The 13,458-nt window shown below is 43.3% G+C and overlaps 1 protein-coding gene across 3 annotated transcripts in view; it reads right to left on the bottom strand.

Annotated features, from left to right (window-relative positions):
• The window catches only part of LOC121535151 (ephrin type-B receptor 1), a 325,240-nt gene that overhangs the window by 242,197 nt on the left and 69,585 nt on the right, over nt 1–13,458 (bottom strand). For all 3 annotated transcript variants that reach the window (XM_041841921.2, XM_041841922.2, XM_041841923.2), the window contains exon 2: nt 9,153–9,217. In XM_041841921.2, the coding sequence (XP_041697855.2) occupies nt 9,153–9,217 (65 nt within the window). The remainder of the gene's footprint in view (nt 1–9,152; nt 9,218–13,458) is intronic.

Raw genomic sequence — 13,458 nt, 5'->3', positions numbered from 1 at the left:
CCATTTAAGAATGATGGAGGCCACTGTGTTCTTCGGGAACTTCAATGCTGCAGAAATGTTTTGGTACCATTCCCCAGATCTGTGCCTCGACACAATCCTATCTCGGAGCTCTACGGACAATTCCTTCGACCTCATGGCTTTGGTCTTTGCCCTGCACTGTCAACTGTGGGACCTTATATAGACAGGTGTGTGCCTTTCCAAATCATGTCCAACCAATTGCATTTACCACAGGTGGACTCCAATCAAGTTGTAGAAACATCTCAAGGACGATCAATGGAAACAGGATGCACCTGAGCTCAATTTCAAGTCTCATAACAAAGGGTATGAATATTTATGTAGATAAGGTATTTCTGTTTTTTATTTTTAATAAGTTAAATTAATAAAACCTGTTTTCGTGTTGTCATTATGGGGTATTGTGTGTAGATTGATGAGGAAAAAAAGTAATTTTAGAATAAGGCTGTACCCTAACAAAATGTGGGAAAAGGGAAGGAGTCTGAATACTTTCCGAATGCACTGTACATCTCTATGCTCTGAGCGCAACGGCAACCCATTACCTAGTTACAGTAAATACCTGAGTTCCTTTGTCTTTTAGTTCAGTGCAAAACAATTCATGCCTTAGAAGAACTCTCCAGCATGTATCACTTTTTGTTTCCTTTATCTGTGCATCCAATATCCAACGTGAGTAACCTACCATATTGTTTACATTTTTAACACACACATATGAAATGATTTGGATCATTATTTGGGGAAAATAAATGATAGCTAAACCTCTCTAAACAGTCTCTCTCCTTATCCTTGTCCTCTTACCGAGACACCCTACATCAGCTCCTACCTCATTCAGTGCATTCAGAATAGGCAACCTGCCTTAACACTACCCTACAGTGAGATACAGTGTGTTTGACACATAATTCCTTGCTAGAAATGTACATGCTCCAGGCAGAACACTTAACATTTAAGACCTTTCAATGTCTGTTAATGTGGCTCAAGACTGATGACATGAGTTGCTGAAGGAACTACTGTACTATAACTAAAGTCAATTTCTCTGTCATATTCTGTCACAGTGGAATGTTTACAGTCAGGAAGGAGGTAAAACTGTCACGTAACCAGGTCGGAACTGTTTTATCTGCCTTCTTCAGTGAGAATGTTTTTTTTTTAAAGTTGCAATATGCAGGAATCGCTCCACCATTTCCTGATTGCTACGTTTCTAATAGTTCGCCTAATTTCAGTTTGTGACAAAACAAGCACTCAGAGTGTAGAGATTCATTGTACAATATAAACTGCTGTGAAATATATTTTCAATAACCAAAAATATTGTATTTTCAGCTGTTTGAAGCTGATGCACAAAACCGAAAGTAAAAGATGCAAAAATGAAACTTAAGAACGGGAAGGATATAAATATTGTGCATAGAACAGATCTACCACTTATTTGACTTGCTTTCAATGATCTATAACTCACATTTCTGTGAATCTGGTCAGGTTGGCCAAAAAGTTTTTTTTAGAACCGTCATCAAGTTCTTTCTGGAAATGAAATTATGAAATGAAATGGAGAATGTTTGTTGGCATTTGAGAATTCTGACCGCCTCCGTTGTAAAACTGTACAACAGAATGAGACTACTACAAACATCTCTCCTTTGTGTAGTGTGAATGTTGAGGACTATGGTTGGTGAGAGGGGGCTAGGTCAAGGGGCAACCAATGCCATGTGGTATTAACCATATTCTCTCTCATACACTATTCCCCATCAGACTTCCCTTTTAGTCCCCACACCCCGTAGATCTTTCCTCTAGGACACACCCTCAGCCCAGCTCTGCCCTCAGCTCAGCTGCGGCGCTACATCATGGCCTATTCTTAGCAGGCCACTCGCTCATTCAGGAGGACAAAAGCAGCGTTTAGCCACTTACCATCTATCGTGCTATCAGAATTAGTCAGTGCGTGTGTGTGTCAGCCTGAAGCGAGCCCACTGTTTGTCTGTAGTGCTCTTTGTGGCGTGAAACTCCTTGGATGTGTGTGTAAAACGCCTCATAAAATGCCAAAGAGCCTGTTCATGTTAGACACAGTTGCTGGTTGTTTTACACAACATAGCTGCTGCATGATTCACTGTGCTACGGTCTGGGCGGTACTAGTACGCTAAGGAAAGCAACAAGTGTGGCATTCAGTTCATGCAGAAAAGGGATATAGCTGGAAACCCACAATAGTCCAAATCTGTTAAATCCAACCCAATCCAGTGTTTTCCACAAGCACATAGAGTAGCCAGCCAAAAATAAAAAGTAGCCAGCCAGGATCCTCCAGGCCATATGATAAAAAATGCTTGTTTAACAACTGACCCACAGATTTCTTCTTAAATAATCTTGTAAGAGTCTGCTGACTTCACAGGCTTTAAGCTTCCTTTTAAGAGGCATTTTCTCAGCTATCTGCAATAGAGGTATGATTGAAGAATGAAGCAGGTGTTAATCATGGGCTTTGCTTCAGCGAAAGCAGCAGTTGACAACTCCATTGTCACACTTTGATTAAATCAGTTGACCTATATCAACATCTTAGAAAATACCATATAAGTATCATTAGCTTTTAAAACAATTCAATCCATTTTCATTTATCATATTTTGGACCGGAGTGAGGCTATCTCTCCACTAACCTACCTATTGTTTCTGAAGTGAGGAGAATTCACCATCTTCATCCAATGTTTTGATCATTTATCTGCAGATAATCGGCAAAAAGCCTACCCGTATGCAAATTAGGGAGCCAAATGAATGTCTCTCTTATCGATGCGATTCAGTAGGCTAATGACAAGTCACTCATTTTAAAGTCACTGTCTGGCAGGTCCTGATGGACTTCATATCAAAAATACAATGAGATCTTCAGTTTACCTGTTTATTTATTTATTTTATTTCACCTTTATTTAACCAGGTAAACCAGTTGAGAACAAGTTCTCATTTACAACTGCGACCTGGCCAAGATAAAGCAAAGCAGTGTGATAAAAACAACAACACAGAGTTACATATGGGGTAAAACAAAACAAAGTCAAAAATACAACAGAAATACATATATATACAGTGTGTGCAAATGTAGCAAGTTATGGAGGTAAGGCAATAAATAGGCTATAGTGCAAAATAATTACAATTAGTATTAACACTGGAATGATAGATGTGCAAGAGATGATGTGCAAATAGAGATACTGGGGTACAAATGAGCAAAATAAATAACAATATAGGGATGAGGTAGTTGGGCGGGCTAATTTCAGATGGGCTGTGTACAGGTGCAGTGATCGGTAAGGTGCTCTGACAACTGATGCTTAAAGTTAGTGAGGGAGATAAGTGTCTCCAGCTTCAGAGATTTTTGCAATTTGTTCCAGTCATTGGCAGCAGAGAACTGGAAAGAATTGCAGCCAAAGGAGGTGTTGGCTTTGGGGATGACCAGTGAGATATACCTGCTGGAGCGCAAACTACGGGTGGGTGTTGCTATGGTGACCAATGAGCTAAGATAAGGCGGGGATTTGCCTAGCAGTGATTTATAGATGGCCTGGAGCCAGTGGGTTTGGCGACGAATATGTAGTGAGGACCAGCCAACAAGAGCGTACAGGTCACAGTGGTGGGTATTATATGGGGCTTTGGAGACAAAACGGATGGCACTGTGATAGACTACATCCAATTTGCTGAGTAGAGTGTTGGAGGCTATTTTGTAAATGACATCGCCGAAGTCAAGGATCGGTAGGATAGTCAGTTTTACGAGGGCATGTTTGGCAGCATGAGTGAAGGAGGCTTTGTTGCGAAATAGGAAACCGATTCTAGATTTAACTTTGGATTGGAGATTCTTAATGTGAGTCTGGAAGGAGAGTTTACAGTCTAACCAGACACCTAGATATTTGTAGTTGTCCACATACTCTAGGTCAGACCCGTCGAGAGTAGTGATTCTAGTCGGGTGGGCGGGTGCAAGCAGCGTTCGGTTGAAGAGCATGCATTTAGTTTTACTAGTGTTTAAGAGCAGTTGGAGGCTACTGAAGGAGTGTTGTATGGCATTGAAGCTCGTTTGGAGGTTTGTTAACACAGTGTACAATGAAGGGCCAGATGTATACAAAATGGTGTCGTCTGCGTAGAGGTGGATCTGAGAGTCACCAGCAGCAAGAGCGACGTCATTGATATACACAGAGAAAAGAGTCGGCCAAGAATTGAACCCTGTGGCACCCCCATAGAGACTGCCATAGGTCCAGACAACAGGCCCTCCGATTTGACACATTGAACTCTATCTGAGAAGTAGTTGGTGAACCAGGCGAGGCAGTCATTTGAGAAACCAAGGCAATTTAGTCTGCCAATAAGAATGCGGTGGTTGACAGAGTCGAAAGCCTTGGCCAGGTCAATGAAAACGGCTGCACAGTACTGTCTATTATCGATCGCGGTTATAATATCGTTTAGGACCTTGAGCGTGGCTGAAGTGCACCCATGACCAGCTCGGAAACCGGATTGCATAGCGGAGAAGGTACGGTGGGATTCGAAATGGTCGATGATCTGTTTGTTGACTTGGCTTTCAAAAACTTTTGAAAGGCAGGGCAGGATGGATATGGGTCTGTAACAGTTTGGATCTAGAGTGTCACCCCCCTTTGAAGAGGGGGATGACCGCGGCAGCTTTCCAATCTCTGGGGATCTCAGACGTTACGAAAGAGAGGTTGAACAGGCTAGTAATAGGGGTTGCGACAATTTGGCGGCTAGTTTCAGAAAGAAAGGGTCCAGATTGTCTAGCCCAGATGATTTGTAGGGGTCCAGATTTTGCAGCTCTTTCAGAACATCAGCTGTCTGGATTTGTGTGAAGGAGAAGCGGGGGGGCATGGGCAAGTTGCAGCGGAGGGTGCAGAGCTGGTGGCCGGGGTAGTGGTAGCCAGGTGGAAAGCATGGCCAGCCGTAGCAAAATGCTTGTTGAAATTCTCGATTATTGTAGATTTATCGGTGGTGATAGTGTTTCCTAGCCTCAGTGCAGTGGGCAGCTGGGAAGAAGTGCTCTTATTTTCCATGGACTTTACAGTGTCCCAAAACTTTTTAATGGAGTCAGTTCAACACCATTTATAAACTAGTCAAGCTTGCTGTTCGTCAATCAAATCACAGTAAGCCTATGCGCCAGCATTTCATGGCTGCATATGAAACACACAAAATAAATTAAATGAATGTGCCAGAAAACAATAGGCTAAGTGGATTTCGACTCATCGTTACCATATTATATGGGACGTGTAAATTGACTCACATAGACAATGTAGGAGCATCATGGTCCTCTGTTGCATCATGGTCCTTGAATCAGTTAAACACTACTGTGCTCAACCTAAATCACATAGACAATGTAGGAGCATCATGGTCCTCTGTTGCATCATGGTCCTTGAATCAGTTAAACACTACTGTGCTCAACCTAAAACACTTTTAGCATTTACACAGAGAAAGTGGTCCTCTGTAGCTCAGCTGGTAGAGCACGGCGCTTGTAACGCCAAGGTAGTGGGTTCGATCCCCGGGACCACCCATACACAAAAATGTATGCACGCACGACTGTAAGTCGCTTTGGATAAAAGCGTCTGCTAAATGGCATATTATATTATTATATTATCATGCTCTCTCCCTCCATGGAAAGAAATGTGACTGCAACCACAGCGTAAACAACACACATTCCCAGGTACCGGGAGCCCTGTCATCGCTCAATTTGTGACTGACAGACGCCTAGCCAATCAATAGATCGCTAGAAGATGCATATCGTTCATTCTAGAGGGAGAGGGCTCGGCAGACTTTTTTTCTCTGACTTGCGAATAGTAAAAAAGTAGCCTAGTTAATTTAAGTGGAAAAAGTACCCGGCTGAAAATGAGTACGTAACCGGCTGTATAGCCGACAGCCGGCGCTAGTGACCTTCTTGCTCCTCTTTAGTCCTCTTCCTCCCCTGGATAACTGTACCCTTACTGTACCCTTACTGTACCATTATACTGAAGCATTACTGTACCCTTATACTGTATCCTTACTGTACCATTATACTGAAGCATTACTGTACCCTTATACTGTACCCTTACTGTACCATTATACTGAAGCATTACTGTAGCATTATAACTGTACCCTTACTGTACCATTATACTGAAGCATTACTGTACCCTTATACTGTATCCTTACTGTACCATTATACTGAAGCATTACTGTAGCATTATAACTGTACCCTTACTGTACCATTATACTGAAGCATTACTGTACCCTTATACTGTACCCTTACTGTACCATTATACTGAAGCATTACTGTAGCATTATAACTGTACCCTTACTGTACCATGGTACCTTACTGTACCATTATACTGAAGCATTACTGTAGCATTATAACTGTACCCTTACTGTACCATTATACTGAAGCATTACTGTACCCTTATACTGTATCCTTACTGTACCATTATACTGAAGCATTACTGTAGCATTATAACTGTCTTATCCCCTATGAAGTGATTTGGGCTGGCTTACACTGGCTTACAGTTTTTTTTTCAATTGCTTAAGCACAATTTTGAAAACAGGGCCCGGTTTTTCAAACCCCTTCACACAATTAGCACAACACTACACCAAAGAAGCAAAACACCTCAGATCATTTGCAAAATGGAACACTTTTGTCAAAACTATACAATGTCTTATAAAAACCTTATTTTGTTGTCATAACATAAACACAAACCATCATATGGTCTGATTCTGTTTGAATCAGTTAAACACTACTGTGCTCAACCTAAAACACTTTTAGCATTTACACAGAGAAAGTGTAAAAATAAATTCACCAACACCACATGACACCAATTGTGCAGACTAATGAAAATATGTATTTATTTTCATGTACTCAAGTCAGTCAATACTGAACATTTCAACAAAACATTCATAACAAAACATTTTCCAGTTTTCATACAGTATTACTGAACGTACCCTTGTACTGTAAGCTTACAGTAATACTGTAACATAAATTACATATCCAGTTCAGTACCGAATAAAAAAGAGAAATAACCTAAACATCTCTCCGCCTAGCTGGATCTGGCCACAGGGCCTCGTCAACATCACAGGCTATATTTTCATTTGCAAGGCAACGTGGGAAGAATCTTTTGGAGTGACGAATCCACCCTTGTATGGATGCTGCTTCAATTTGATCACATGCTTCCACCATAGCTTGAATGAGGGCCATCTGGACATAGGGCCGGAGATCATAAACCTTCCACCGCCATGCTGAGAAGAACTCCTCGATGGGGTTTAGGAAGGGGGAGTATGGTGGAAGGTATTGAACTGTAAATTGTGGGTGTTGATGAAACCAGCTTTGGACCAGAGCAGAACGATGGAAATTGCATCTGGTCCCTTTGGTTTGCTGCTGTGATAATATTGTGTAATCTGTCTAAAAATGTAAGAATGAGGTCAGTGTTGTAAGGACCCAAGTTGGCATGGCGGTGGAGGACCCCATTCTGTGTAATGGCAGCACAAAGGTAATGTTACCCCCACGTTGCCCTGGTACATTGACAATAGCCCTGTGACCAATTATGTTTCTTCCCCTTCTTCTCACTGTTGTCAGGTTAAATCCAGCCTTCCTCCGCATCCATTTGCAAAACTCTCTGAAATACAGCAAAAGATCACATTGTGTAGATCAATTTACTGTAGGTCTGCTATACAGTAAAATTACATGTACAGTAAAAAGGTTATGTGTGCAGTACACAATACTACAGTCAGTGAACAAAATGTACCACCACATTTTCACGCCGCAGGCCTTTCACCCTGTCTGAATTCCTTTCAAATGGCACTTTATACAGTTGTTTCATCAGAACTTGATGTTTTTTAAGGATACGGGCTATTGTTGACAGAGAGACCTGTTGGACATTATTGAAAATTCGGTGATCATTGACAATTTGGGCTTGAATTTCTCTAAGTCTGATTGCATTATTGGCCAAAATGAGGTTTATGATCTCTCTCTCTTGCTCCTGTGTGAATATGGGGCCCCTCCCTCCTTGGTGTTCTCAATGTTCTTTCCTATGTTGGCCAAACAAAATACATGTAGCTTACTGTAAAATGATACAGGAATAGATACCAAAACTGTTGATATAGTACATGCAGTAAGCTATGGATTTTCTGTTGACAGAAGATACGTTTCTCACCTGTGCTCTTGACGAAATGTCCGAACTATTGATGCCACCGTGTACCTGCTTAGGTTAGACTGTACTCTCAGTCCAGCCTCCCTCAGTGTTAGTCCGTGGTTTATTACATGGTCCACAATTGCAGCACGAATTTCGTCACACAGATTTGGTTGTCTTCTTCTTTGTGCACGTCCTACCCCTCCTCCAGGTCTTCCTCTCCCTCTCCCTCTTCCTCTTCCTCTGACACCGTCCATTTTTTTTTTGACGACAGGTGAACTTACCTGTTGCCTTTTTATAGTTCTTAAACCTGATTGGTGTGTCTACAATTAAGCACCAGTGTGTGTGCACACCTGGTGGCTGTGTTTAACCAATTGGTTCATGGGTGTGTTCATTTGAAACCCTTTGCTTTGAAATTGCAAGGAAATGACATCAGGATACATTTCTGTGTCAAATGCAAGTGTGTTTAGTGTTTTGCAAATCACTGTGTATAATGTTTTGCAAAAAGTGTGAAGCTGACAATGTGCTTACAGTTGTGCAAATCTAGGCCAGTGTTTTGCTCCTTGAGTGTAAGGTTTTGCTAATTGTGGGAAAGTTTTAATTTTAGTGTGTAAGCAATTGAAAAAAGCTGTAAGTGGACCCATTATGTAATTAAGTCATGATGAATGGGGATGGGATGGGGAGAAAATAATACTGCCATAGTGATCATGCTACTCTACTACGCTACTGTAGTTCTATGGCATGGCTATCTGTCTGGGGAAAGACAGTACTGTACATGCTGGGGATGACATTGATCGACTCATTGAGCTACGGAGACAAAGGCAAATCAAAGGGTATTTTTACTGGGGTTATACAGTTCCTTGGCTTGCATTATCATATGGCATAACCATTTACCCCTCCTAGAATGGTAGGGCAAACCATTTACACCTAAAGTGGGAGGGGAAACAATGAACCGGAGAAGATTCAAAATGATAAACATGGAGAGAAGGTAACCATTGACAGTACAGACTAGCCCATAACTACTTTCCATGGTGCTGTCTGGAGTCCTGTTAGGCTGTTACTCACCCCAGATGCAGGGTAGGCCGTCCAGCCTAGCTCAGCCGTAGCCACCCGTGTGTCCATCAACGTTTCTACGAGAGAGAGAGAGAGAGAGAGAGAGAGAGAGAGAGAGAGAGAGAGAGAGAGAGAGAGAGAGAGAGAGGTTAGTCAGTTATAAAACAAAGTATGTTCTCATACATTCTCAGTCCTGTCCCATGGTTGAAGTTTAGTCATGAAGGAGCACTTTGATGAGTTTTACTGCGGAAATGACCGGAGTTCTGTTCCAGAAAAGAACACTTGATGACAGAAAGTAAATGGACCTGCTCGACTTATCCTCCATTTCCACTTCCCTTCTGTTTTAAACAGGGAGACCGAGAACAAAGAGTAGAATGGAATGTTGAGAACCAGTACATTCTAGCACTAGAGAGCTGAGCATTATCTCACTGTGTGTGTGTGTGTGTGTGTGTGTGTGTGTGTGTGTGTGTGTGTGTGTGTGTGTGTGTGTGTGTGTGTGCTGAGTGCTGCGCTTTGTGCCATTGTTTACACAGGGAGATATCTCTCATCACTGAAGAGGGCTCTCCACAGCCGGCCAGGCCATTTCCACTCACGTGTTTGCTTTAGGAACACCATCAGAGCACTGACACCCTGCTAGCCTGGCCAGAGAGAACACACTCAAACTCAACACATAGTGTACAACACATACTGTATAGAACACTGGTCGCCCAGTGGTGCTTTACCGCTGTGTTGGAACAATAGTGCGCACACCCTGTGGGTCTCAAAGACCAGGGTTTGTGACCACTTGTATAGAACAACCAATAGGTGAAGAGAGACACACCCACTCACCTACACGTGTCATTATGTCAAATCAGTTTGCAATACTACAAAACAAATTAATAGCCTACACCCACATCTGGCCTTAATGGCATGTACCCACCCGGCACAGCCAGAGGAGGACTTTTTTTTTGCTTCTCTCTCAGGCTCTACAAAAAGGAAGATGGGTATCCACCTCCCCCCTCACTCACTACCTCCCCCCTCTCCCCCTCTCTCTCACCCTAACTCTCCCTGACACCCCGCAGACAAATAGACCTGGCACCAGTCCTGAGGCATTTGTCAGCCCGTGTTGATTCATATCTGCAGCGTTGGCACACTGTCAGTGTCACTAAAAGCTGATATTGTTCCAGGTAAGAGAGGATGAGAAACTGCTCTCCTATGTACCCCCCCCCACTACAGATTGATGAGCACTGTGACCAGACAAACTCTTCAGCTGGGTAATGATAGATTCATTATATGACATTTAATTTCCCCCAATAACCGATAGTTTATACACTGCCCCCAGATGCTTTGTCTTGTAGGAAGTCACCCAAATAATAGTTTGCCATCTTGGTATATCTTGTGCCAACTGCCAAGGCATGCCCCCGATTGTGTTTTTGTCTGAAGAAATTAAAGGGGTGAGAATATACCAGGAAGATGTGATCTAGGGATGGAAACACAGCTTAAACTGATCAGACTTATTTTACTGACCTCATCAAACCCTAATACGATTATTTAGTCTAAACCATTTGGTATGTCACGTCTCCTAACTGATTGTGAACTACTGTTGGTGAAAAATTGTGAGAATAGCATAGTGCAGCTGATTGATGGGTGAGCAGAAGACAGTAGAGGGTGGTTTCAGTGCCAATCTCCTCTTCCTGACAGAAACTGTCCACAGAGCACCAAACCAATTAGCCCTGGTGGTGATTCAGCTAAACGCTTCTGCTGTGCTCCTACTGTAGTGCAGGCGCACACATACACACACACACACGCACATACACACACACACAAGACCAATCTCCCATGTTCTTTAGCACTGACAGCCTTGTTCACACTGGGTTTCCATCAGGTAATTTCAATTTCCCCTCAGATAAAGCTTTGGTCTGTCACCGCTGTCTGCTTGTTTTGTCTGTCTGTCTGTCTGCCTGTCTGCCTGTCTATCTGTCTGTCAAGACTGATGGCGCTTTAAGCACCAGCCACCAGGCTCTGTCATGGGGACTGCATCCATGGGATTGCTCAGGGGAAATCACTGAGGCTTTAGTCAAACCCCAGGGGGATTGGAAAGGCCATTTCCCCTTTCCTTTTGAAGAGGGAGGGGTTGTGAGTAGAGAGGGTAGTGAGGCAGAGAAAGGCGGGCATGGGAGAGGAAGGAGAGAGAAATGAGAGAGGAGGGGAGACTGAGGGTTTGAAACAGAGGGAGGTAGGGCAGGGGGAGAGGTTGAAGGCCCATGGGGGGACCCATCGTGTCATGTGGCTAGCATCAGTGCAACAGATGAGTGAATGAGGGATGCTAAAAGCACATTAGGACATTAGGAGAGGTGCTAGACTGAGGTCCCATGGGGTGAGGAGAGAGGGTCGCCCCTCATTATGCCAAAGCTCAGGCACCTGTCCATCCCTCTGTGGTTTGACAAGGTGATCTAATAATGGAGAATGGAGAATATTGAATGGAAATGTTCAATGTAGCATGAAGGTGCTCTAATACACACTAGCTCGCTAACCGTCCCTATGTAGCAAGGCCCATGTCCCAATTCTCTAACATGGCATCCCAGACTCCACTTATTTTCCTTACGTCATGACCACTCATATACTACAGCATGAGGTGAGTGGATTGACATATATTTAATCATAATTGTTTCCATATTGCTTTTACCAAGCTGTTGGGATATCCTAAAGGCTAAGATCTCCAGAGCTACCTCCCCATTCCCTGCCAGTGCCAGCCCTGTCCCTGGCCCAGGTCCTTTCACGCTAGGCTAATTGTTTTAAAGCTATAAAAGCCCCATAAAACAATTTATCCCCTTTTCTTCCAGCCAAAATCACCCGGCAATTAGACCTGACCACATCTAACCATTCCTCCCTGCTCTCCATTCATCCCTTAGCACCCAGAATCCCCCTGTGGAAGAAAAGAGGACGCTTATCTTGTCCTCGTTTTGGAGGGTATGCTAGATAGTGTTTCCCTGTATTTTACATTTTTCCTCGTCAGCATTACCTGCGTAGGGAAGATAAATTGAAAACAGCAGATTCCTAAGCAATTCAGTCTGGAACAAACTGATACAGCTACGTTAGTGTTTTGGGTTGTTCAGTGTATTGTATTTGTAAAATATGTGAATCCTTGTAAATCCATAGCAAAACAATAGAATGGTATAGGCTTTAAAGTATAAAGTCATTATAGCTATGAGCTGGCAGCAAGACCAGAAGGCCATATCGAATGGAATGGATCAGAGAGATGATTTGTTATAGTAGAATTATTCAGGAATGGATGGTCCTTTGTTCAATGTGTGTCATTCATTACAGTAACCCGCTACACCAATTAAAGGGAATCAGTTGGTTTGCTGCAGTCCAGCATCACTGCTCAGTATAACAGGGCCTTCTAGGGTGTGTATAGGGGAGAGAGGATTCAATTTCTATCTGTAGAATATGGAAAATATGCTTATCGTTGGTGTAATTGTCAGCTTCATTTTATTGATTTGCGGATCGGAACTGTGACGTTTGCCAGGCTTTGAACCAACAGCTACAGCATGAACAGAGCAGAGTGCCTTCTCAGTCAATATTGTTTTCTTTAACTACGGACTACAGACTATTTTACCTCCAGGGCAATCCCTCGTGTCAATTCTGCAGCCTCTGCATCGATCACCCCTTAGTGACCATAGGTCAGATGGCCACTAACCCCCAGCCACCAGGCCCCAACACCAAGTCCCAAATACACTAAAGTATATGGACACCTGCTCGTCGAACATCTCATTCCAAAATAATGGGCATTATTATGGAGTTGGTCCCCCTTTGCTGCTATAACAGCCTCCACTCTTCTGGGAAGGCTTTCCACTAGATGTTGGAACATTGCTGCGGGGGCTTCCATTCAGTCACAAGAGCATTAGTGAGGCTGGGCATTGATGTTGGGCGATGAGGCCTGGCTCGCAGTCTGCATTCCAATTCATCCAAAAGGTGTTCGATGGGGTTGAGGTCAGGGCTCTGTGCAGGCAAGTCAAGTTCTTCCACACCGATTTCGAACAAACCGTTTCTGTATGGAACTCGCTTTGTGCACGGGGGTATTGTCATGCTGAAACAGTAAAGGGCCTTCCCCAAACTGTTGCCACAAAGTTGGAAGCACAGAAACGTCTAGAATGTAATTGTATGCTGTAGCGTTAAGATTTCCCTTCACTGGAACTAAGGGGCCTAGCCCGAACCAGGAAAAACAACCCCAGACCATTATTCCTCCTCCACCAAACTTTACAGTTGGCATTATGCATTGGGGCAGGTAGCGTTCTCCTGGCATCCGCCAAACCTAGATTCGTCCGTCGGACTGCCA

Source organism: Coregonus clupeaformis, chromosome 21 (assembly GCF_020615455.1).
Source record: "Coregonus clupeaformis isolate EN_2021a chromosome 21, ASM2061545v1, whole genome shotgun sequence".
NCBI lineage: Eukaryota > Metazoa > Chordata > Actinopteri > Salmoniformes > Salmonidae > Coregonus > Coregonus clupeaformis.
The sequence above is the reverse complement of the archived record's forward strand: the minus strand, read 5'-3'. Positions and strand labels throughout refer to the sequence as shown.